The 24168-nt window shown below is 47.8% G+C and overlaps 1 protein-coding gene across 1 annotated transcript in view; it reads right to left on the reverse strand.

Moving 5' to 3' along the window:
* Rph3a (rabphilin 3A) overlaps positions 1-15527 on the reverse strand; it is a 48374-nt gene extending 32847 nt beyond the window's left edge. Inside the window, exons 1-3 of the mRNA XM_050159058.1 lie at positions 15469-15527; positions 8772-8783; positions 1910-2056 (exon numbers count right to left, since the gene is read on the reverse strand). Of these exons, the coding sequence (XP_050015015.1) occupies positions 1910-2056; positions 8772-8783; positions 15469-15527 (218 nt within the window). The remainder of the gene's footprint in view (positions 1-1909; positions 2057-8771; positions 8784-15468) is intronic.
* Positions 15528-24168: the final 8641 nt, after the last annotated feature.

Raw genomic sequence — 24168 nt, forward strand, 5'->3', positions numbered from 1 at the left:
CCAACACAGGTGCAGACCAAAAGCGTCAGCAAGAACCAAAACAAAACAAAAAGCCTCTTGCTGTGAAAACCAAATCGGCCCTTGGATAGCTACCGTTTACTACGGTGTACTTCACCATCGTCCTTGGCATATTTATTCACCAAGGAGTGTCATTGCCATTTTGCACATGAGGAGACTGAGGCACAGGAGCAAAGAGACTAGCACAAGATCACAATGGAATCAGGATTTGAACCTAGGTCTCCTTGATCTGGGGAGCTCTCAACAATGATGCTCTGCCTCACAGCAGCAAGTCAATGTCAAGCTACAGAAGGAAGACAGGGACTCACTGACCCTGTGCTAGAAGCGGGAAGGAGTGCCCTTAAAGCCGAGGGCAAGGAAGGCATCGATAAAAGTGTGGCTGGGTCAGGTTCTCTGCAAGGTGCGAAGAATTGTTGGCGCTCTGCTTCTCCTTATGCAATAGCCCAGGATGCCAGCCTGTGGAATGGCACCACACACATCTGCAGGGCTGGAAGATAGCTCAGCGGTACAAGCCTGCTGTGAGCCCCAACAGCCATGTAAGTTAGGCATGGCGGTAAGTGCCAGCACGTAGAGGTGAGGGAAAGGGGGGTCCCTGGACCATTGACCACCCAGTTTAGCTGAATGGATACACTGTAGGTAGGAGTCCTCAGTGAACGGTAGAATATGCTGAAAAAGACACCAGGAATATGCATGTACGTGCATGCAAACACACAAAAGCAGGACACATCTGTTTCACTTTGCATTGGGACAGTAAGGGATTTCCTGAGGGCAAGAGGCAAGGTAGCCTCTCAGCTGCTCCCCAGTTCCCATGGAGACTGGAGTGTAAGGGACTGTTCTGTGGGTCCCTCGGTAGCCATGCCTAGAGTCTCCCCTTTCCTCAGTCACCCTGACCCTGATCAGCCACTCGGCTCCCAGCTGCCCTTCCGCAAGCACTCTGTTCTCTTCCCCATCTGCTTCCTGCAAGCCCCGCCTCCCTCCCATCCACAAGTCATTAGCCCTGCTTGCTGAGACCCGCTTTGCCCTCTTTCCTCCCATCCATTACACACAGTCACAACTGGGGCACACCCATCACTCACTCTATCCTCTTTAGAATCCGGTGGTGTCATCACGCCCTTCCTCCCATCAGCAGATGGGGCTCAGGGAGATAAATCCGTGTGTTCCAGTTCCACCATGGACTCCGGGTTCTCCAAGCCCAGAGTGTGTGTGTCCACACTGGGTCCACCTCAACTGCCTTCTCCACACAATGCCTGCCTGCCATATACTACTGGTTACACTGCCATATATTGCCAGTGTGGCTCTATAGCTCGCTCTGAAGTGCGTTCTTGTATGTTCTCTTTAACATGTTTATGGGATGCACAGCGGTGCTTTACTACATACATATGAGCTGTCATGATCGGGTGGGCATCCTTGGTGTGTCCATCCCTGGGAATACTCAGCACTTCTCTGCCAGCTGTCTTGAAATTCTCAGGTCACTGTCATCCATGGTCACTGGGCTGCACTGTAGGGTACCAGATACTTCTCCTGCCCCCTGCCCCATCTCTGAGCCTTTGCCTAGAATGTCAAATGCAGTGTCTTCTGTTCGCCATCTCCACTAACTCCACCCTCGGTGAGGCATTCAACACTTCCAGAACTCTCTACGAAGCTCTCATCAGCTAAGACAGCCAGTGTTCACACCCACAGCACAGCCTCCCCATCAACCTCCCTCTACCCTGTCTCCAGACTTCGCTGCTTCCATGCACACTGACCTCAGACCTTTCTGTCCTCTTTCCCTCCTCCTCATCTTCTGGATTAGATTGCCACCTCATGCAACAAGGATTCTGACTCACAAGTGGTCAAGTGCTCCCGCCCCAGTGGCATCATGCAGCCTTCAGGGAGGTGAAGGCAGCCTCACCCAATGCGCTCCTGTTCCATCGCCTCCATCTTCTCCGCCCGAGCAATCACCCTGTTGATGATCTCCTTCTCTTCGTCTGTCAGCTCTTCCTGGTTCTTCTGCCTGTCGGTCTTCGCTCCTGGATGGACGGACCATCCTGCCTGTAGCCTGTGAGGTCAAGGGAAAAATGTGAGGTGGGCTGGGGAAAGACTGAGGGGAAGGCATGAGATGGGTCAGGACAGAGACCCAGGGATCTGTAAAATCAGGGCTGAAGCTTCTGCAGGAAGCCTCACTGGCCGAGGGACCCTAGGCAGAATGGTGCCTCTGAGCCTCGGCTTGCCTGTCTGAACAATGCAACATGCATCATTCCTTCATCCCACTCTGATGTATCTATTTTAGGAAGTGTTCCAGAGCACATGCATGAAGAAAAGTTAGAAAGCAAGACATTTTCAGAAAGACCTAAACCAGAACACCCCCCCACCCACCCCCACACAGAGAACATACAGTGCAGAGAACTGAGTCAGGCCAGGTGGACCCCATGGATGGCCTGGCCCAAAGATGTTTTGTTTGGATACGTATTTATTTATTTATTTATTTATTTATTTATTTATTTATTTATAACATGATCTCATGGAGCCCAAACTGTCCTGGAGCTTCCTCTATAGCTGAGGATGACCTTGAACCCCCGGTCCTCCTCCCTCTACCTTCCAAGCGTGGGGTGGCTGCTATGTCCTGTCATACCTGGTGGGGGGAACAGTCCTCTTTAAACTTAAACAAGTTGAATAAGGTTGTAAACATATCTTTTTAAGGACGAATAACCAAGTTTTCAACCATTAAAGGCTCTGTGCATTCTCCCCTGCCCCACACCTTTTGAGACTGGTTTTATGTAGCCGAGGTTGGCCTTGAACTAGCTATATACCAAAGGCCAACTTTGAACTCCCAATTCTCCTGCCTCCATCTCCCAAGGGCTGGGATTATGGTGTGCACTACTACCTGTAATTTGTGTGGCACTGGGGCTCAAACCCAGGGCTTTACCCATGCCGGACAAGCACTATTTCAGCTGAGCTATGCACCCAGCCTCCTTCTACCTCCTTTAAAAATCAAACACAGAGATAACTGACCATGTCCAGGCCAATGGCTTCGGTCCTCACAGCACCCTGCTCTGGTTCCCCTTTCCTGGTGTGCAGGAGGACCAGCTAGGAGCACTTCATTATGTTCATGGAGAGCACTGCCTGTCCTCTCAAGTCTGTGCTCCACAACACAGAGCTGAGATACCCCACCCCCCTTGATGGAAACACGGGTGTGGCCCAGGGCAGGCACCTCAAGAGGACCCTAGAACAGCACCTCACTAACAGGGAAGCCCAGAGCCAGATAGCAGTAACAGTCACCCACATTGTGAACTTGCCAGATGTTGCCCAGTTCAGCTCTTTAAGATGCTTGATGTTAATGTCTGTGGATTTTACCATAATGTCCATAATAAAAGCCCATTGCTCTTTCCCACTTTGGCAAGTCCCTTCAATCTGTTTTCCCTACCCCACTGCTGACCCCCCATCCTCCGCTCTGCAACCACCGAGTCCCAGCCACACTGGCATCTTCGCTCAACTTGATCACCCAAATTTGGTTTCTGCCTCAGGACATTTGCCTTGGCCCACCCATCCCTGCCACACCAGGAGCCCTTCCCTCCTCCAATAGCACACCAAGTTCAAATTCTCTACCACATCCCTCTCCAGCTGAAGTCATCCTTAAAGGATGCTCTTGGTAGTTGTTAATTCCCTCCCCCACCCCCCACTGAGCTTCAGAGACCTAATCACTATTGTGCCCTGGCACTCAGATCAATATCTGAGACAGGGGCGCACAGTCACCTTGACTAGAACCCAGGCTCTTGTGAACAGAGGGCTGTTAAAGTCTTCCATTAGTGGTCCACAGGAGGGTGGAAGCAAGGCATACCCCTCCCCCTCAGTCTAGGTACCAAAGGGCGCTGTCCCTGATGGTGAAAGACTCCTAGGATCCTTGGAACACTGGGAGTTCAGAGTCCATGTTCACCTAGCCCCCTTTCAGGCTCTGGGATGTGTCCTGGTATTGGTCAAATTCCTTAGGAATTTTTGCAAAAGTTGGACTTGTCTCCCACCTCTGGAGAAAGGACTCCTAAATTAAGAAAGCTTCAGGTCCCTTTAGGCTATGCCAAGACCTCCTAGGTGAGCTGGGGGAGTGAGGGAAGAGAGGCCAGCCTGAGGTCTCCTCCCCCTACTTGAGAGGGACACGATGGCGCCTGACCTTTCCCACAGAGCCCAGTCAGGTCCCCAGGTCTGTGGTTCACTGTGGGGATGGTGGTCTCCTCCTCCTGCCCCGTTCTTCCTTTTCTCAATTCCACCTCTCTTCCTTGCTTGCTCCTCAGGTCCTGATTTTAGTTGCTTTCTTACTGAAGAGAAGCAGCTTAAGGGCTCATCTTAACTCGCAGTGTGCAGGTACGGCCCCTCACGTCAGGAAAGGCACGGCAGGTGGCAGGAGTGTGAGGCAGCCGGTCACGTGACATCGCAGTCAGGAAGCACAGAGAGATGAACCTGGTGCTCAGCTTATGGTTCCTATTGTACTCAGTGCAGGACCCCCGTCCGTGGGATGGAACTGACCTCATTTGGGGTAGGTCTTCCCAGCTCAGTTGACCTAACCTCAGCGGGTTTTCAGAACGATTCTAGTCAATTTGACCATCAATATGAACCACCATGGTCCCCCTCCACTTCATTCCTGCCTTTATATAGCAATTCCATTCTGAACTCAGGGAACATTCCAGACCTCCTGCCCCAGCACAGACCCCTAAGGATACGTTTTATGGTTCAGTGTTGTCCCAGGCACCGTAGCCAGCACCTCCCTCCCACCCATCATCTTACAACGTGCTGGGCTCTGTGCACACCAGAAGCTTAAGTTGCTGCACAAGTGTGACTTCAGAAATGCAAATGGGCAGAGGGGATATGTCCCCAAGGTCCCTCATAGGAAGACGGCCTCCCTCTGTAGACTGCAGAGAGCAGAAGGGTGACTGGAAGCTGCCGCTCCCTCCGGATCCTCCTCCTATCTGCGACCTAGAATGTGCAGTTGGCCCAGCCCAGCTGGTGTTTGATAATGTCCTCATGGGTCTCAGTGGGAGCCCGCATGCCTCCTGTCGATTACATGCTTTCATTCCCAAAGCAAACAGAGGGAAATGAGATGGGTTTTCAACCAAGATCTTTTACTCTCTGAGAATAGAAGGAGCCCCCTGGGTTGTGAAGCCTTGTGGGCATGGGGGCCTTGGGACAAGACAGTGAGTTCTTTCAATATAGGATACCACGGTAGTTTAAATGTAATTGGACCCCAAAATCTCATAGGAAGTGGCATTATTAGGAGGTTTGGCCTTGTTGGAGTAGGTGTTGTCTAGGTGGAGGAAGACTATTACTATTGAGCTGGGCTTTGGGGTCTCATATATGCTCAAGATCCCACCGGGTGTCTCTGTCTACTTCCTGTTGCCCACATATTAACTTGCAGCAGCTCCTTCCCCGGCAGCACGTCTGCCTGCACCTGCACATCATCATGCTCCCCACCACGATGATAATGGAGTCAACCACTGAAACTGTAAGCCAGCACCTCAGTTAATACTCTCCTTTCTAAGAGTTGCCATGGTCATGGTGTCTCTTCATGACAGCAGACACCCTAACTAGGACAGAAGCCACTTGAGTGTCATTAAGACGGGGTCTAACACCAAGATCTTGGTGCTGGGTTTTTGTTTTGTTGTTGTTGACCTTTCTGACAGAGTCTCAGGCATCCCAGCTGGTCTTGAACCTTTTATGTAGCTGAGAATGACCTTGAACTCCTGATCCTCCTGCCTCTACCTCCTGAGTGCTGAGATTACAGTATGGTCCATCATGCCCACTGCTGGGGCTCAAACCTAGGGCCTTATGATGTCAGACAAGCACTGTACCAAAGATCCTGCTAAAAGCCGGTGCTGGAGCCAGAGCTCTGTTAGCCACAGGACAAGTTACACCAAGGATCGTGTGCCTGGAGGGCCCACCCCCTATCTGCTAGCTCAATCTTCTGAGAAAGCAGGTTCCCAGGTAACCCAGCCTGAGATTAAGTGGCAATAACTTGAGGATAGGGTGTTTCTTTCTGTGGGTTTATTTACAAGTTAGATAGCTGGGGTATCTGTAAATAGGGATCACTGAGTAAGGTGTTTAAGATGGTTTGTCACACAGCCAACACTAGCCAATACATATGACAGCCAAGAGAGAAAAGGGGAAACCGCCACTCACCTCCACTCACTTTAACACTCACTTTAATGATACAGGGTAGCATCGTTTTAAATCGCAGCTGTATAAAGTTCACAGCTGTATAATATGCTCATTCATGGAAGGTCTTTACCCAGCTATATTCCCATCGCTCGGCAATATTTAGCTTTTGAATAAAATATTATTCAAGGAAAATTCCACTGCTAATGGAAGCAGAAAGATCGCCACTACTGAATGTTCATTTCCTGGATGCCTAACCCTTGTGGGGAAGGAACTGATGTAGGCTAGAGACAGAAAGGCCAGGTACTCACAGAAACAGCCCCTGCTGTGTCTGCCCCTGCACCTAAAGAAAGTGGAAGGTCACTGCCACCAAAGCCTGCATCAGAAGACTCCAGACAACAGGAGATGGGTGACACTCCTGGAAGTCCCTGAAACACACAGAGGACACCTCACCCCCTTCCCACTACCCACCTGCATTTAATTCACACACGCAATCGTCACGTGCCTGCCAGATGTCTCTGTTACTACATGGCCTGCTCCCCAGAGGAATGGCATGATGGTATACAGTAGGCACTTGGTCATTTTTTTTTTCTTGAGACAGTGTTTCTCTGTGTATCCCTGGCAGTCCTGGAACTCACTCTGTAGACCAGGCTGGCCTTGAATTCACAGAGATTCACCTTCCTCTGATGATTAAAGGCATGTCACCATTCCTGGCAATATCTTTTAATAAAGGAAGGAAAAATGGAAGGAATCAGATGAGAGAGGAAAAGAGAAGGGGAGCAAACTCTCTCAGCCTTCAGCACCTGGAAGCCTGTATGAGCTTTGAGACCCTGTGGTCATGGCCCTGCACTGTCCTATTTATAGTTTTGTTTTTAATTGTTTTAGAGGCTGGGAAGCGACTCAGCAGTGAAGATCACTGGCTGCTCTTGCAGAGGATCGATGTTCAGTTTCCAGCAACCACATGGCGACTCGACTCACAGCCACCCATAACTCTAGTTTCAGGGGACCCAGTGCCCTCCTCTGACCTCCACATGTTCCTACATGCACATGGTGCACAGACATGCAATAAATAAATATAAAGTTAGCATACAAAGTAGTGGGTTTTACTATGGAGTTTTCATGCACACATGTGATTACACTCAATCTCTTTACCCTCTTTCCCCACTCCCCTCCCCACCCCTCCTCCCTCCTGCTACCCCCTCTCTCCTCCGAAATAGTCCTCCCTTCTGCTATCATGTCATGTGACCTCCATCACCCTTCCTCCCTCTCATGGTTCCCTTTCCACTTCATGACACACTTGCACACACACTTCGGTCCACATGTGAGAGGCGACATACAGCATCTGTCCCTTTAAGACATCTCATCGATCACTAATCTAACAGCAACTCAGTCCCAGTCCCTGACACATCTGAATAACACAGTCATCTACAGTTTTATAAAAAGCAAAGTTTGCCTGACCATGCTTCTATAGGACAACCACAGAGATCACTAAGAGCCCAAATTCTCCCATAGAGCATATGGGGAAAGTGAGACTCAGAGCAGAGGGTCACACAGGTAGATGTTATCAGGGTCCAGCCATTCCCTGGAGGAATGAGGGTAAGATGATTTGGATCAAACCCAACATTCAAGCCTGTTTTCTTCCCACCACAACTGTCGATGGGAAGGCAAGGTGGTGATTCACACCTCCATTTGATTGCTGGTGCCTTACAGTTTACATGTGAAGGATCCTCTACCCATTGATATGGAAGGGCAAATTGTCAAACCCATTTTACAGACAGGATAGTCTGGGGACCCAGAAATAGTGGAGACCGTGATACATAAGGCCACAGTGATGATGAGTCTTAGTGTTCCATTATTCTAGGGTGACAATGACATCCTATAGTGTCTGAATGTATTTGTCACTGAGATGGAGCTGCCTGGCAGCCCCTTTGTTGGGTCTGACGTCTAATTTGTCACGCACAGTTAGTACATGAATCTAATTCAAAACACAAATGCGGTGAGCAAAGCCAGACACTGGGAGCTGATGGCGCAGCTCACGACAGTCAGGGTGACCTCCAGAGACAGCCGGGAGGCATCTAGACAGCCTGCCAGCACTGCCCCAGTCACTAAAACTTTGATTCAGAACAGCACCAGCCAGAGTTATGGTCCTAGAAAACCTTTTCAGGGGCAGATACAGACAGGACTGTTGCCCAAAGTCCCAAACACTAAAACACTACCCAGAATCTCAACTGGGAGCTCACCTCAGGAACACAGTCCATCTTTCTACCAAGACAGAATTTCCTTTTCAAATTTCATATTTCCTTCCTGGAAATATACACAGTGTGTGTGTGTGTGTGTGTGTGTGTGTGTGTGTGTGCGTGGGTGTGCGTGGGGGGGCATGGGTGTGTATGCATGTGGGAGTGGGGGTATATGTGGAGGGTGGGTGTGTATACGTGTGTGTGCGTGGGGGTGTGGGGGAGATGAGGGGTGGGTTGTGTGTGGGTGTAGGTGTGTGTATATGGTGTGTGTGTGTGTGCATGTGTGTGGGGGGGTGTAAACTTGGCTTGTTCCTTTCTTTACCAGCTCAACACACTGATCAGAGAAAGCATCAAAATTCAACTCGTAGAAAAATGAAAATGGAGTGGAATACTTACTGTTCCTTGTCACTGCAGGCATGCCAAGCAAGAGAAAAAGAGAAAACAAGCAAGGTTAACTAGGAATTCTCAGGACCACAAGGTGGCAGTTAAGAGTGTGTACTTGCTCTCAAAGGGGACCTGAGTTCAGTTCCCAGCATCTCTGTCATCCAGCTCACAGCCACCTAGCTCCAGCTCCAGGAGTTCTGCCCTCTTCTGGCCTCTGTGGGTACTGCACTCACACATGCACATACATTCAGAGACACAAGCATATATACATAATTAAAAATAAAACGAATCTTTTTAAAAATTCATTACCATGCCCACATTGTTCAGATGTATTATCACAGTTTGAATTCTGATGGCTCACTTTCAGTTTTTGTTGTGTGTGTGGTGTGTGTATGTGTGCGCGCACACACATGCACATCTTTCATTTGTTTGCTTTGAGGCCTTAACTTCACAGCAATCTTCCTCCATCAGCTTCCCAAATGCTGGTACTACAGAGCTGTTCCTCTGTACATTGGATTTATTTAGTGTCACATTTAAACCATGGCTGCCGCTGGTTAGAGCTAGAAAATCCTGCCTGTAAGTAGAGGCCCGTTAAGTCAATTAATAAACCACAATGATAAGCCCTCCTTTCCTCTCCTCTTGGTTCTCTTTGCTGAGATAGAGGGCTGAGTGGCCCAGGATAGCCTTGACTACATAGAATACAGTCAAGGATGCTGTGAGCCCCTGATCTTCCTGCCTCTACCTACTCAATGTTGGGATCACAGTGTCCATACACCCTGTTTATACAGCCCTGAGGATTGAACCAGGGCCTGATAGATAAGCGCTGCCTACTGAGCCATCCCTGGCCCCCGTTTATATGTCTGAATAATGTTTACATGTGACATGAAGGGAGTTCATTCAGTGAAAGTCTGATTTTCCCCATCGTGGGCTGTGCTGTTTCAGACAGTGGGAGATCCTGTTCAGCATACATGTGGAGTGCAAGCCCTGCTACTTCAGGAAGGAGATGAGCATTTTGCCACCACAGGCAGGTACCTCAGTTTCCACCTCGCATCCCTGGCACTGTCTGCTGACTGCATCTCTCTGAGCATCCTCACCCTGCTCCCACGTGGACAGGAAAGATGCATACATTCTTTTCCACCCTGCAATGGTGCCTGCAGAGATTATTCCTAGGTTCCGGGAGGCTGGGCTAGAAGGTTTCTGAAAATTATAAAAGCAGGCAGTCTCTTTGCTTAGGCAGCAGCTGATGAAGATTCTAGTCTTCATCGCCCAGAGGAAGATGTGAACATCATGTTCCTCCCGTGTCAAGCTGCGGTACCAGGCTTGACAGCGTGTGTGATAGCTGCAGTCCAGCCATCATTTAATGTCTGAAGGGAGTCGAGCAGCAAGCAAGGCAGCGCGTGTGTTCAGAGCGCCAGAATGCATCATGGGAGCACAGGAGTGGTTAATGAAGCTGCATCTAGACCGTTAGAATAATTCTAATTTAATTGCCAGGCAAATTGTTTGGCTTCCTATCAATGAAAGTAAATTCTGATGGATGGGATTTTAATTAACTCATGTTTCTTAAATATTGTACCCTGTCCACCCTCTGGGCAACTGTTTACCTCGCAGAGACACACTTTTTCATGGGTAGAATATTATCTACAAAGTAAGTTTGTCCAGGATGACACTGGAGAAAATGCTTGAGGAGTCCTGCTGAGAGGAACACCCACCTTTCTGTGGTGTCTTCCAGAGGGTACAACTCAGGGAACAGGGAAAGTCTGTAGGGAGACCCAGGGAACAGATGAAGGACTTTAAATCTTTTATTATTATTTCAATTTTAGATGTCTAGGTGTGTTGTCTGCACTTATGTCTGTGTACCACACACGTGTCTGGTGCATAAGGCAGCCAAATGAGATATCAGACCCCCTGGAACTAGAGTTTAAGATGATTGTGAGTCATCATTTGGGTGCTGGGATTCAAACCCAGGTCCCAGATGGAGAAGTTTTGTTTTGGAACATATGGGCGGGTCAAAAAAAAAAAAAAAACTCTTCCCCAGCATTTGACTGGGCCCTAGACAAATTAATTAAAGCAATTTTTTTAGATAAGATCTCATGTAGCCTAGCTGGCTCCAAACTCTGTAGGTAGCTGAAAATGAACTAAATTTATAATCCTCCTGCCTCCACCTCCCAAGTTTATAGGCAATGCAGAGTATTTCTCAAAGCCTTATGCATGGTGGGCTGTGAGCCATATCCCCCAAGCCATGCTTTTTCAATTGCTGCTCAAGGATTGCTAGATAGAAAGGGATTTTTCTTCAACTCTTTAATTCAAAACAGACAAAACAGGTTTCAACAAAACATAAAATTGTTTCCCTCCTAAAGAGTTTGTTATGAAAAAGAAAACCTAAGTCACAGACAGTGGGAAATTATAAAATTCTGTAACAAAGGAATTTAACTTGAATAACAAATTTAATGACAAGAAAATAATGGACCTGCTCTTAAAAACAGATGTGGAGAGACAGCCCCACAATCAGGAGCACAGGATGATCAAGAGCAGGGGACCAGGTTTCAGATCCCAGATTCCAAATGGCAACTCATAACCATCTATAACTCCATTTCCAGGGGGCTCTTATGCCCTTTTCTGGAATCCGTGAGTATGCACATGTGCGTATGCACCCACCACACACTTACACAGACACATGCAGGTCAATCAGACCTAGAATGAGACCTTGTCTAACAACAAGAATAATGATAACAATTAATTTATATTGATGATAATGATGTCACTGAGGGGACAATGTAAATGAAGACTGTACTCTGGTTTCCTGATTGCCCCAAACCAAATAATCACACAAACTATATTAATTACAACACTGCTTGCCGGTGGCTCAGGCATATTTTTAGCTAGCAAGAGCTAGCTAAAATCTTAAATTAACCTGTTTCCATTATTTTATATTTTGCCACGAGGCTCATGGTTTGTTACCTTTTGCTTTTTGGGTAGCTACATGGCATCTCTCAGACTCTGCCTTCTTTCTCCCTGGATTCAGTTTAGTTTTCCTGCATAGCTCTATTCTGCTCTGCCATAGACCAAAGAAGCTTCTTTATTAACCAATGGTAATAAAACATATACAGCATACAAAAAGGAATCCCACATCAGGCAGCATATTTGGACAGACAAGGACTTTAGGTGATGGTGTGTGGCAGATGCTTAGCAATGTTCTCAGTCATCATGACTGACTAGAATGACATCACAACATTCAGAGCGGGAATATGACAAGACATCCCTCTATATAGTGCTCATAGTACTCGGGGGTAATAAATCAATAGCAGGGAGTATCAACCTGCCATTAGGTTATTTAAATGTAATTAATTTCAAGTACTCATCACCTTGTGTGTAATAAAGTGTGATTGTAAATTTATATCAATTAGTTTTCAGTTATGGCCATGGTCAGTAAGTAGCTTGCAAAGATTCTGACATTTTCATGTTGATTGTGAAGAAGTCCTGTGGGTGACTGGCATATCACTAAGTCAAAAGTGGTCATTCATGAGTGACATTACCAGGTGTTCAAAGACTTGAGAGGCACACTCAAAGCTCATCAAAGAGTGCTATGGGAATTTATTCAGCCAACAGCCTTTGAGATACCAGCCCATTAGGGCATGGTCTTGAGGTATTGTAATACAGATAAGAAGCATGCTTTCCCTCTTTCTGCTTGGTTGGTGGTCAAAGTTTGGTTCGCAACCCCACGCCCACAGAGCAGGGAATTCAGTGACTTTCTATTGTGAATGATCCCCAATAAACATTTGTTATCTTTTATTGTGGGCTCTTGTGAACCTCCTTTAATTACACAACATTATGGCACCCAGTGTGGGGCTCAAACCCATAACCCTGGGATTAAAAGTCCCATGCACTACTGACTGAGTTAGCTGGGCTGACTAGCTAGAAAGAGCATAAATGTCCAGTCTTCTTGCCATTGTTCTTCCCTCAGTGAAAAATGTAAACCAAGGTTCTGGGAGTATCACAATTCCAGTCTTTCCAGCATGTGTAAAATCAGTGTGAACAATCATGCAGGGTGAAGCACTGAGTCTTTGTCATAAATGCCCCAAGCAGCTTCTAGTGCTGAGTCAAGCAAACAAGTCTCTGGAAGTCCAGTTCCAAAGAGCAGTGTCCAAATAGTAGCCCACTCCAAGAACCAGTTTACATTCATAACACATCTATAACATCAGCACTTAAGGCACTGAGGTAGGAGGATTGTGAGTCCAAGGCCAACCTGGGCTATACAGTGAGTTCCTGTCTTAAAACAAAATAAAACAAAAGAAACACAACTAATAAACAAAAACTGATCAAACAGCAGGAGACTTAGAGAACCAGAAAAAAGACTAAAAATAATAAAAAGAAATGACCATAAATAAAATAACACAAAATTCTTAAAATATAATAGAGTGGCTTAATGGAAATGTAGTGTGCCCTAAGATACCTCAGGCTGTCCTCTCTAAAATACCTCAGGCTGTCCTCTCTGGGAGGCTCAGACAGAGCAAGGCCTATTTACATTGTTTCATTTAATTATCTCTTTTTGCTAGATTCTCCCTCTACATACAAATTGTTTCTTTTCATTATCTCTTTTTGATACAATCTAGAGTAGGTATCCCCACAGTGTTTCTTTTAGCAGTCTGTTTTTACTGGAGTCTGTACTGTACTGGTTACAGATGTAACATTTCTTTTCAAGACTGTTTCTTTCACTGGCCCACTTTCCCTACAGTATAAGGGAGATGATAATGACATTGTCTCAAAAAGAATTAGTAAGTATTATTTATTTTTAATAATTATCTTTTGCTTTCCCAGAAAGTATGTGATATCTACTTACATCCGCTTGTGAAAGTCAATTTCTTCTTTAATAGAAGTGGGGGTTTATGAGTCACATTTAAAAAGCTAACAATGGGAGTGTTTCATAGACAAGGGGAAACTGTGACCAAGGATGGGCACACTTTTCCAACCAATGAGAAGGGATCTTGGTTGACAATTCTTCTGCTTTCTTTTACATTTCTTTTTATTTTTTATTTTTTGCAGGGGGTATTTTATTTATTTATTTTTTTATTTATGGGTTTTTTTTTTTTTTTTTCCGAGACAGGGTTTCTCTGTAGCTTTGGAGCCTGTCCTGGAACTAGCTCTTGTAGACCAGGCTGGCCTCAAACTCACAGAGATCCGCCTGCCTCTGCTTCCCAAGTGTTGGGATTAAAGGTGTGCACCACCATTGCCCAGTCTTTGTTGTTATTTTTGAGGCTATATTTTAATTACAACAATCCTCCCTTCCCTTTCTTTCCTCAAACCCTCCCTTATATGCTCCCTGCTTTCTTTTAAATTCAAGATGTCTTTTTTCATCAAGTGTTAATGCACGTATGCACGCACACACACACACACAGCCATAAATATAACCTGTTGAATCCATATAATGTTACTTCTATGCTATATTTTCAGGGCTGTTGGTACTGAACCAATTGCTGTGCTCGTCCTAGGGAGAACCACCCCTCCCACTCCTGACAGTCCTCAGTTGTCTGCAGTTCTTTGTGTAGGGTTGAGGCCTCATGGGATTTCCCTGTCCAATCTGGCATGTGTAGAAAATCGCAAACAATCAAACTGCAACATTGTAGAGCCAGGTCCCTATAGATACATTGACAACATTCCCATATCTCAGGCTCAGGGAACATTGCAGAAGAGGGAGCTGAAAAATTGTAAGAGCCAGAGGAACAAGGAATTTGCTATGAAATTGTGTCTCCTAGGAATGTCAGAAGCTACACCCATAAAGTCTCACCAACATAGCTGCCCAAACATGAACAGAACAAGGATGACACCAATGAACATGCCAAACTAGATGGGGGGGCAGAGTCCATCAGGCCTCAAACAAGAGGGAAACCACACCCAGTACTGGAAATCTAGCAAATTACTCAGTGCTAGTGAAATTATAGTAATTGAAAGAAACTCTCCAGCCACTAATTTACTAAACCAGTATAGCCCAGAACAACACTCTATAAACATTTGTTCTGTACCCACAGGTAAGGGCAGTCTTCACCCTTCATCAAAGTTTCATCTTATAACAGACATAAAGCACCACAGAAGACCTTTCCACATTCTTTGGGCCAGCAATGGTCATCACCAAACAGCCCCACCCTCCACCCCCATGACACATATTCTTGTCATTAAAATAATCATGTTCCCAACTAGGAACTTCAGCCTTATGATGTCTTAAAATTCTGTCCAACAGAGCCACCACACTGAGGCATAGAGGTCAGAGAGGCCATCTCTTACCCATGCCCATGGGGCTGGGTGAGTAACACAGATACCCAAGGTAGGCTTTCTATTAGATACACAATAGGAAATAGTGGGGTTATGGAAAATTGAGAAGCTTCCACCATAAAACCCACCATGGGGCTGGGAAGCTAGGGAGCTAGGCCTGCACTGAGAGACCCTGCTCCAATCAATGGAGCTGGGAATGATAGAGGGAGATTTCCAGTGTCAACTTTGTTCCTCACAGGCAGGCATATACATGTGTGCCCATATACATACATATATATACACGTATATGTATATATATGCACACTCATACATACATGCACGTACAACACACACACACACACCTAGCCCAGGGAAGGAAAGTCACACCTCTTCTCCTTCTTTCTGATATAGACACTTAGGAATGCCCAGCTCAAATGAGCTACTTTCAGGGTCACTGCAGACTTACTTTGACTGAAGCGGGCCATCACCAGGGTGCATCCATCGGTTCACCACAGTATCAGTCATGGCGGAAGGCTGGCACACCTGGAAAACCCAAGATGGTTACCTAATCATCTGGCCATTCTTAGCTCATGAGTCCCTACTCTATGCCACACATGTGGGGACACAGAAAAGGGAGGGAGCTTGGCCCGGTTGTTCCACTGTCCAGGAGCAGAACCTTGTACCCCTGAGGGGAAGTGACCCCTGGGAGACACAGCTACCTAGTGACAAGAGATGGGCCAGCATGATTTCCATTTATTATTAACACAGGTTGCTTTTGGGGGCACAGTTGTGGACTTTTAAGGAGGTGTTGACGTCACTGAGAACTTGTCCTTGAAGGAGAATGAGGGACCTTGGTTCTGTATTCTCTCTGTGTCTTGGCTGTGGTGTGAGCGGTTTGCACATACATTGCCAGCCATGCCAAAGGGCACAGATATGGGGTCACACAGTCTTTGATTTGAGCCTCCAGACTCATGAAATCAACCTTTCTTCACCTCACATACAGCCTATGGTTGGCTTCTTGTCCATAGTGGCTTACGCCTTTCTATATCTGCCCTGCCCAGGATCAGTTTACCCTTCACACATCAGTTTGGGAGAACCCAAAAAACTTATCACAGTTTGTTAAACATCTCCATAGTCAGACACAGGGAGCCCACTGGCCCGATGATCCCACCTCTAAGCGTCTCCTGGGAGGAGTGAAAACTCCCTTCACTATAGGAACCTGCATTTGTCTCTCCACCTAGTCAGAAAGAACCACGGGTTCCAGGACTGTGCATGGAAGAGGATCCCACACCCTCATACGAACCTCTGCAGGTAACCCACACCACTAAGCTCAAATCCCTGTGCTCACTTGCTGGGATTCTTCGTAAGTTCTGCATGAGAGATGCAGAAATGTTTATTTTGCAATCAGCCCTACATGCGGTATATAGTTGGTGCTCAATAAGTGGCCATATAGATTATAAAGGTTGATGAGTACACAGATACATGAAACATTAGAGCCAGCCCGCTGTCTTCGTGTTGTGGATCCCAAGGCCATCCTGCATCTTGGACTGCCACAAAAGCTACTGTCCAAATCCCAGAGAGACCCATTATAGAACCCCTCCCCTTCGCACCTTGTCCCTACTTCTCCCTGTCAGCATCCCAGAATCTTCTTGGTCTTCTGCTGCTTAAAGATAAGTGGGGGGGGGGGGGAACACAGCTCACTTAAGAGCCCTAACAGTCTCTGAAGTGACCTGGTGGGGCTGAATGGGGCTGGCAGGGGCCTCATGTAGTGCTTTGGAGAGTTGCAGGGGTCTGTGTCACCTGTGAATGTGGGGGGGTGGGTTCAAAACTCTAGCCAGCATCTGTGTCCCACAGCCCTGCACTAAATCATGGGAGACCTGAACCCAACATCTTAGATGGCATCTGGACACTTCTGATTCCATCTCTACCCTCTCCTGCCTCTGGCTCACCGCTGCCCATTCGGGCTCATGCAGACCTGTTCAGATTACTGGAGAGTGAAGATGAGGCCCACCAGGGATGCAAAGCACAGAGGAAACTCACACGAACAAACAATATCCCAGTCAGACATATACTATGCTTGGCCCACATGGTATTTGAAGTAAAATTAAGCCAAAAGTAAGGCAGCATTAAGACTGGGAGCTTCTCCCAAAAAAACTGAAATAAAAACAAAACAAAACAAAACAAATAAAGCATAAACAAACAAATGCAACTTATGGAGGGCCGGGGACGGCTCAGCCAGTAACATGCTTGCCTCAAAAGCACAAGGGTCTGTGTTTGACCCACAGGACCCAGGTAGCAAAGCTGGGCTTGGTGGCAAGAGCCTGAAACTCAGCTCTGATAAGGCAGAGGCAGAGGGACTCAAAGCCACTGGCCAGACAGATGGTCTAGTTTATTTGGAAAGTTCCGGATCCCAGCGAGAGACCTTGTCTCCAAAAACAAGAAGGATGGCTCCCAAGGTTGTCCCCTGGCCTATACACATCTCCCTCTCCCTTTCCCTACCTCTCTCCTTCTCCCCTCCTCCTCCCCTTTCTACTCCGAGAACACCCACTGTCGCTAAGTATCTACCACTGGTCTAGGCCTAGAGATAAAGCATTAAAACACAAACTATTCAATCAGGAGTTCGAAGATGCAAATGCTCTAGAGATGGCTGCTTGCTGTATATGAGGAGCCCAGGCTAGCCCACTGGAAGAGTTACTCCCCCAGTCAAGTGAGCCAAATCTGGCCTAGACCAGAGGATCTGGCCTGATAGCATCCCTAGAGACCTGATGGCACAGACAGACTGATAGAAGCTGCTGGCTTAGAATCAACTCCCACATGCAACCCTCGATCCTTCTCTGAGTGACTCTGGCAAGCTAACCCACTCCAGGGCGCTGACCTCCCAGGCACTGAGTGACTGTCCTTGAAGGGCTTGTCAGCCACTTGCCTTCCAGGATCCTCCCAGGCAGCACTCTGTCAGTGTTCCCAGCGCACCTGGGAGAGGTGAGAAAATGTCTGTCTTCAGGGTGCTGAAGGTCTGAGTGAAGGTGCAACAGACACCTGGGATGCACCGTGTGTGTGTGTGTGTGTGTGTGTGTGTGTGTGTGTGTGTGTGTGTGCCTGTGCATGTGTGTGTCTGTGGTTAAGGCAGGCACCACCATGCCTATCATTCTATGTGTGTTCTGGGGATTGAACTCAGGTCCTCATGCCTGTGTGGCAAGCACTTTACCGACTGAGCCATTTTTCCAGTCCATATACATCTCCAATTTAGTATTGAGGGGAGGATAAAAGCACCCCAACTTTCCTTCCAGGTGGTTCTTTCTCAATATTCACCTTTGAGACTCAGGTGGGGTTCACCTAGTTCTGTCCTTATGATGGGCCTATAACCCACTTCTGGTCAGTCAGTGGTTGGTCTGCTGTGACTGGCTTGTGATCAGCATATGACCTGATCTGGACCAATGAAAGCTTTGATGGAATTCTATAGATGATTTTCTTTCTGTCTCCAGTGCTGAGTTGGTAAGGACAAAATCCACCTCGCAGGGAAAGCCTGCTACAGGGGATGGAGAAACGCTGCTGCCTCACGGTACACAGGTGGTGGGGGTGCTGGATCCGGCCATGCCTGAACCTGTATTTGTTATTTCGGTTATAATAAGCCAATGAAGTCAAATTTGAATTAAGTTTTGCCTCTGTAACATTCCTGCATTTGTATCCTTGGGGTCCCATGTCAGCTTGGAACAAGCAGGGATTCCAAAGGCAATCAGAGCTGGTGGGACCTGAAAAATTAACACCAGTCCCCACTGGAACCACAGTAGGTCCTCTGACTGGCCACTAGGCTCTGCTATCGGATGCATCCTCCCAGAGGGACCCTGCACTGGCAATTAAAACTCAGCGACAATAAAGAACACTAATTAAAAGCAAAACTAAGTACTTAATCAGACAAATGAAGTAACGTTATTAAAACTGGGGATGAACAAGCTGGCATTAATTAAAACCAAAGACAAATGTCTTCCCCCTTTAAAAACCGTGTGTGTGTGTGTGTGTGTGTGTGTGTGTGTGCGCGCGCACTCCTAGAAAAAGTTTAAATTGTGCTGACACACTAGATGATGGGGGCAGACATGCTAGGACCAATGAGTGAGGCCTGAGGGTGGGAGGTCTCCCCAGAAAGGAAGAGCAGGGTGTGGGAGGGGAGGGACTGAGTGAACGAAGACCCAGAGCCACAGGGATGGGGATCTTGGGCAATGGGAGGTTTGGTGAATATGGATCCTGGGTGGGAAGAATGCAGTATTGAAGGCTGGTCTGCCTTTTCTGAGCAACCTTGGACACACTCCTTTCATCGCATGCCCCTATTTCCTCACATAAAGGCTAGGAACAAAAGTGGGACCCATCTCAACATGGAGCCACGAGAGTTAAATGAGATAATACACGTGAGATCAAGACCAGGCATCCAGTCGTCCCTGGTGGAGTGCAAGCATCATCAATTTATTACTGCCAAAGTCGGCTGTGTTTTCCTAAAGAGATGGGGGTTCTACTTTGGCTTAAGAATGACATGTCCCCGGCTTCCTGAGCCCTGGAGGAGGACACAGAGATGACGGTCACCAAGGGAGGATGGTCAGCAACAGCCACACAGTAGCAATGACAGCATTGTAATACTGAGGGATTATCACTGTGGCTGATGGTTGGGTGTCCCTAGCCCTCCCCTGTGTGATAGGAGCTCTTTACTCCCCTGAGGAAAGCTGCCAGTGGCCACAGGAAATGCCAGGACCCACAGACTCTCCAGGAAGAACCCCAAATGTAGTAGCATACACTAGATTTCCCCGTCCTCTGTGTGGACGGTCATAGGCCTACGAAAGCAGGCTTCCCTGTATCTGGTCCCAACAGATCAGGAATTCAGAGCAGATGTCCCCTTCAAACCCACATTATGTTCTGACTATGAAATGGCCCTCACAGGCTCATATCTGGACATTCGTTCCCCAGTTGGCAGTGCTGTTTGTGGAGACTGTGTCAACTATCAGAGGTGGTGCCTGGCTGGAGGAAGTAGATCTCCAGGGACAGGTCTTTGACTCTCTACTTCCTGGACCACCAGGATGTGAACAGTCTCCCTCACACCCTCCTGCAGCCAGGACTGTGCTTCTGTCATGATGGACCGAAACTGTGAGCCAAGATAAACCTTCCTTCTCATGCAGTGTTCAAGCAAGGGTCCCTAACACACCTGGCACACCCTGGAACCCCTAATAATGATAAACACAACACCGTGTTCATTAGCTTAGTGCCTGATGTGCATCCTGCCTGGACTTACCTCAGGATGGGGACCACACTGACATGTCCCAGGCAATGCCACATTTCACTACTACAAAGGTCCTAGAAAGTGGGACTGTTCGCCACTCTCTGTGTGCGTGCGAGTGTGCGCACATGCATGTGGTGTGTATGTGTGTGCACATGTGTGCAGATGCCAGCATTTGATCCTGACTGTTGTGTCTCATGAGCACCATCCATCTTATTCTTTTTCCTGTGTGTGCATATGGTGTGTGCATTTGCACTCACGTGTGTTTGCATGTGTGCGCACATATGTGTGCATGGGTGGGTACTTGTGCCTGTGGAGGCCGAGAGCTGACGCTAGATGTCTTGCCTTCATCACCCACCACTCTAATTATTGAGGCGGGATCTCGTATTGAACCCAGAGCTTGCTGATGCTGGAGAATCTCATCCCAGCTTGCCCTGAGAATGTCCTAACTGCCTCTCAATTGCTGGAGTATGGGCAGCCACAGATCTGCCCACTCTTACCTGTGTCCAGGGACCCGATATCTGATCCACACAGTTGTGTGACAAGTACCTTATTTACTGAGTTCTCTCCCTGGTCCCACCTTATTTCCTTAAGACAGTATTTCTCACTGGCCTTCAGCTCAGCAAGTAGGAAAGATGCCCGGCACAAGGAACTGCTTGGCTCCTCCTCCCGATGTTAAGTAGCAGCATGTGCTACCATGTCCTGCTTTTTAAACATCCATTTAGTGGATTGGGAAACTGAAACCCAGACAGGTAGAGTCACTTATCCCAAGATACACAGCCATCACCCCACACAAACAGCTTGTGTATTTGAATTGAGGCCACCTGCCCACGAAGGCAGGGCAGAGGATCCCAGGAAGAAACCAAGAGAGCCTCTATTCTGTCCCCTCCTGGGTCATGGAGTCCCTCCAAGCCCCCAGTCTACACATCTGAACATGTGCAGACAAGGGTGGGCTGCTGTGTTCAGCTGCCCCGACGGTGCAGCCCACGTCCAGGTTACTCAGGCAGGCAGGATTCACCCTCCCTCCTGAGGCACAGCTCAGGCTTGATTACCACACTTACGCATGCGCTCACAAACATCTACCCAAACAGGAAAACATGATTAGGGGGGACTGCGCATCAGAATCAGACACTTAGCTTAATGACGCCTGTCCTGCTACGAAAGGACTGGGCAGCCACTGGCTCACCTAAGCCCGAATCATAGTGCATTATGGGAGAACACAAGTCCCCTGACCTTCTTTGCCTTGGGATAGGATGCTGAATGGAGAAGGGCATCCACTGCCTTACACCCCCCAGCAGTCCTGGTCCCCTCCTGGAAGGAGCATTTTGGTCAGTGTTGGGTCTCCTCCTCGATCTGTGAGTCCCTTCACCCTGAAGCACTATTTTCTATTGAGAAAACAATAAAAAAAATATTGGATTTAGTTATTAACTTGATGCTCTTAGGAAGAAGAAATATCTACATAGGCAGCACGGCAGATGGACCTATGACTGTGCAGCTTGCCGGGCATGCTCTAGTCTGCCCACCAGGATGTCACCATCCACCCTGCCAGGGCGCAAAGGCCTCTGTAGTGACCGCATCCACTGCACTCTTGAGTTCTGGTTTCTGGTTGGGCTCCAACAGAAGACACCAGCAGAGGCTGGGAGGAGGGAGAGCAAGAGGAGGGAGAGGCTGGGGTGTCCCTGAGTCTCCCTGTTAGGCATCATAGTTTGGCAGTAGGAAGGATAGAGACAGCCAGAGTATATGACATAGATTATATAGTACATAGAGTATATAGTACACACAGTATATGACAACCACCATGGTACAGGCCATGAATCTCTGCACAGGATAATAGGGTTGACTGTCCAGATGAAGGACCCCAGTGAATGTGCCTTTTACATCTGCCACTTCTCCTCATAACAACCCCGGCCTTACTAGTAACTCACTAGGCAACGAGAAGTTGGTGAGTGTGGCCATCAGAAGCTCACCCATGCTCACCCACTGTGGCCATCAGAAGCTCACACACGCTCACCCACTGTGGCCATCAGAAGCGCATGATGTGGGAGTGTCATATATCAATCTGTTGATTTCATTGGTTAATCAATAAAGAAACTGCTTGGCCTGATAGGTTAAAACATAGGTGGGTGGAGTAAACAGAACAGAATGCTGGGAGGAAGAGGAAGTGAGGCAGACATCATGCCTCTCCTCTCCAGGGCAGATGCGATGAAGCTCCAACCCAAGATGGATGTAGGTTAGAATCTCCCTGGTGAGTCACCACCTCGTGGTGCTATACACATTAATAGAAATGGGCCAAGCAGTGTTTATATGAATACAGTTTGTGTGTTTGGGGCATAAGCTAGCCAGGCGGCCAGGAGCTGGGTGGCAGGAACGCAGCCCACAGTTCCTTCAACAAGCTCACACACGCTCACCCACTGTGGCCATCAGAAGCTCACCCACACTCACCTACTGTGGCCATCAGAATCTCACCCACACTCACCCACTGCAGCCATCAGGAGCTCACACTTGCTCACCCACTGCGGCCATCAGAAGCTCACACTTGCTCACCCACTGTGGCCATCAGAAGCTCACCCTTGCTCACCCACTATGGCCATCAGAAGCTCACCCACGCTCACCCACTGTGGCCAACAGGAGCTCACACTTGCTCACCCACTGCAGCCATCAGAAGCTCACACTTGCTCACCCACTGTGGCCATCAGAAGCTCACCCACACTCACCCACTGGGACTTGCCCCCTACATCATGTTAGAAATCCAGTCTTCCCTACTCCCACCCAAGGGACCACATGGAGAACTAAGGCCCCAGCCAAGAAGTTAAGCAACCCCAGACACAGGAGACTATCTTGTGCTACACAGCTATGAATCTTCAGTGTAGAATATCATTAAAGTGACCAGCCAAGACCAGAAGACACACCAACCAACTTGTTACAGCTGGATCCTAGAGTCTCCAGACAGTATGAGTGGTCCTCAGGCACAGTCAGTATGTTGGTTAGCTTCTTAAGACTGAATCTTCTTGCTTAAAGAGGAAGGACTTTATTTTTCCTTATAGTCTGAGGGGATAGTCTACCATGGTGGAGAAGGCATGGTGGTGGGAGCAGAGGCAGTTGGTCACATTGTGCCTGAGGTCAGGAAGAGGAGGGTGGGCAGGAAGTGGGGGTGGGCTATAAACCTTCAATGTTGGCTTCCTATGACTTACTTCTGCCAGCAAGGCTCTGCCTCCTGAAGGTTCCATAAGCCTCTTAAATAACATCACCAACAGAAGACCAAGTGCTCAAATACATGAGGCTATGTAGGACATTTCACATTCAAATCACAGAAGCTACACACTTTCATGGCAGTTGTTACACGGCATAACTGACTGCTACAAGCAGTGCACCATGCTTTCTGTCTGCCCATGCACTCCTCTTAGCCATGCTTCCCTATTCTCATCCCTAGGAGTTGACCTGTATGTGTGACCTCACATGACCCTGTGCCCACTGGCTGTTGTTGGGTTCGGTCAATGGAAACCATGGTGGAAAGGGTGGATAGGCTGCCAGGGAGCTTGGGCTCCCTTCCTCCATAGCTCAAGTCCAATGGCCTCTTTTGCAGCAGGTGCTGGTCATGGAATGTCTGTCCTATTCTTGGCTAGGGACTAAGAGTGCCCTGTCATTGCCAGCCCTGGGTGTGTCACCCCTCTTGTTGGTTTTCCTTAAACCCATTTACAGCTTAGTTCCTTTGCAAAACTCACCTCAAATTATACAATGGAACGATCTGTTTTCTGCTGGAACCCTGATTCATGTGCCTTAATAGTGTATGGTTTCCATGAGAAGAGAAAAAAGACACAGGTCAAGTGTGGTGCTGTGTGTTGTTAGTTCAAGGCCAGCCTGGTCTACATAGTGGGCTCTGGCCAACAAAGTGAGGCCTTGTGTCAAAAT

Source organism: Alexandromys fortis, unplaced genomic scaffold, assembly GCF_014885135.2.
Source record: "Alexandromys fortis isolate MF-2015 unplaced genomic scaffold, M_Fortis_MF-2015_v1.1 scaffold_90, whole genome shotgun sequence".
Taxonomy (NCBI): Eukaryota; Metazoa; Chordata; class Mammalia; order Rodentia; family Cricetidae; genus Alexandromys; species Alexandromys fortis.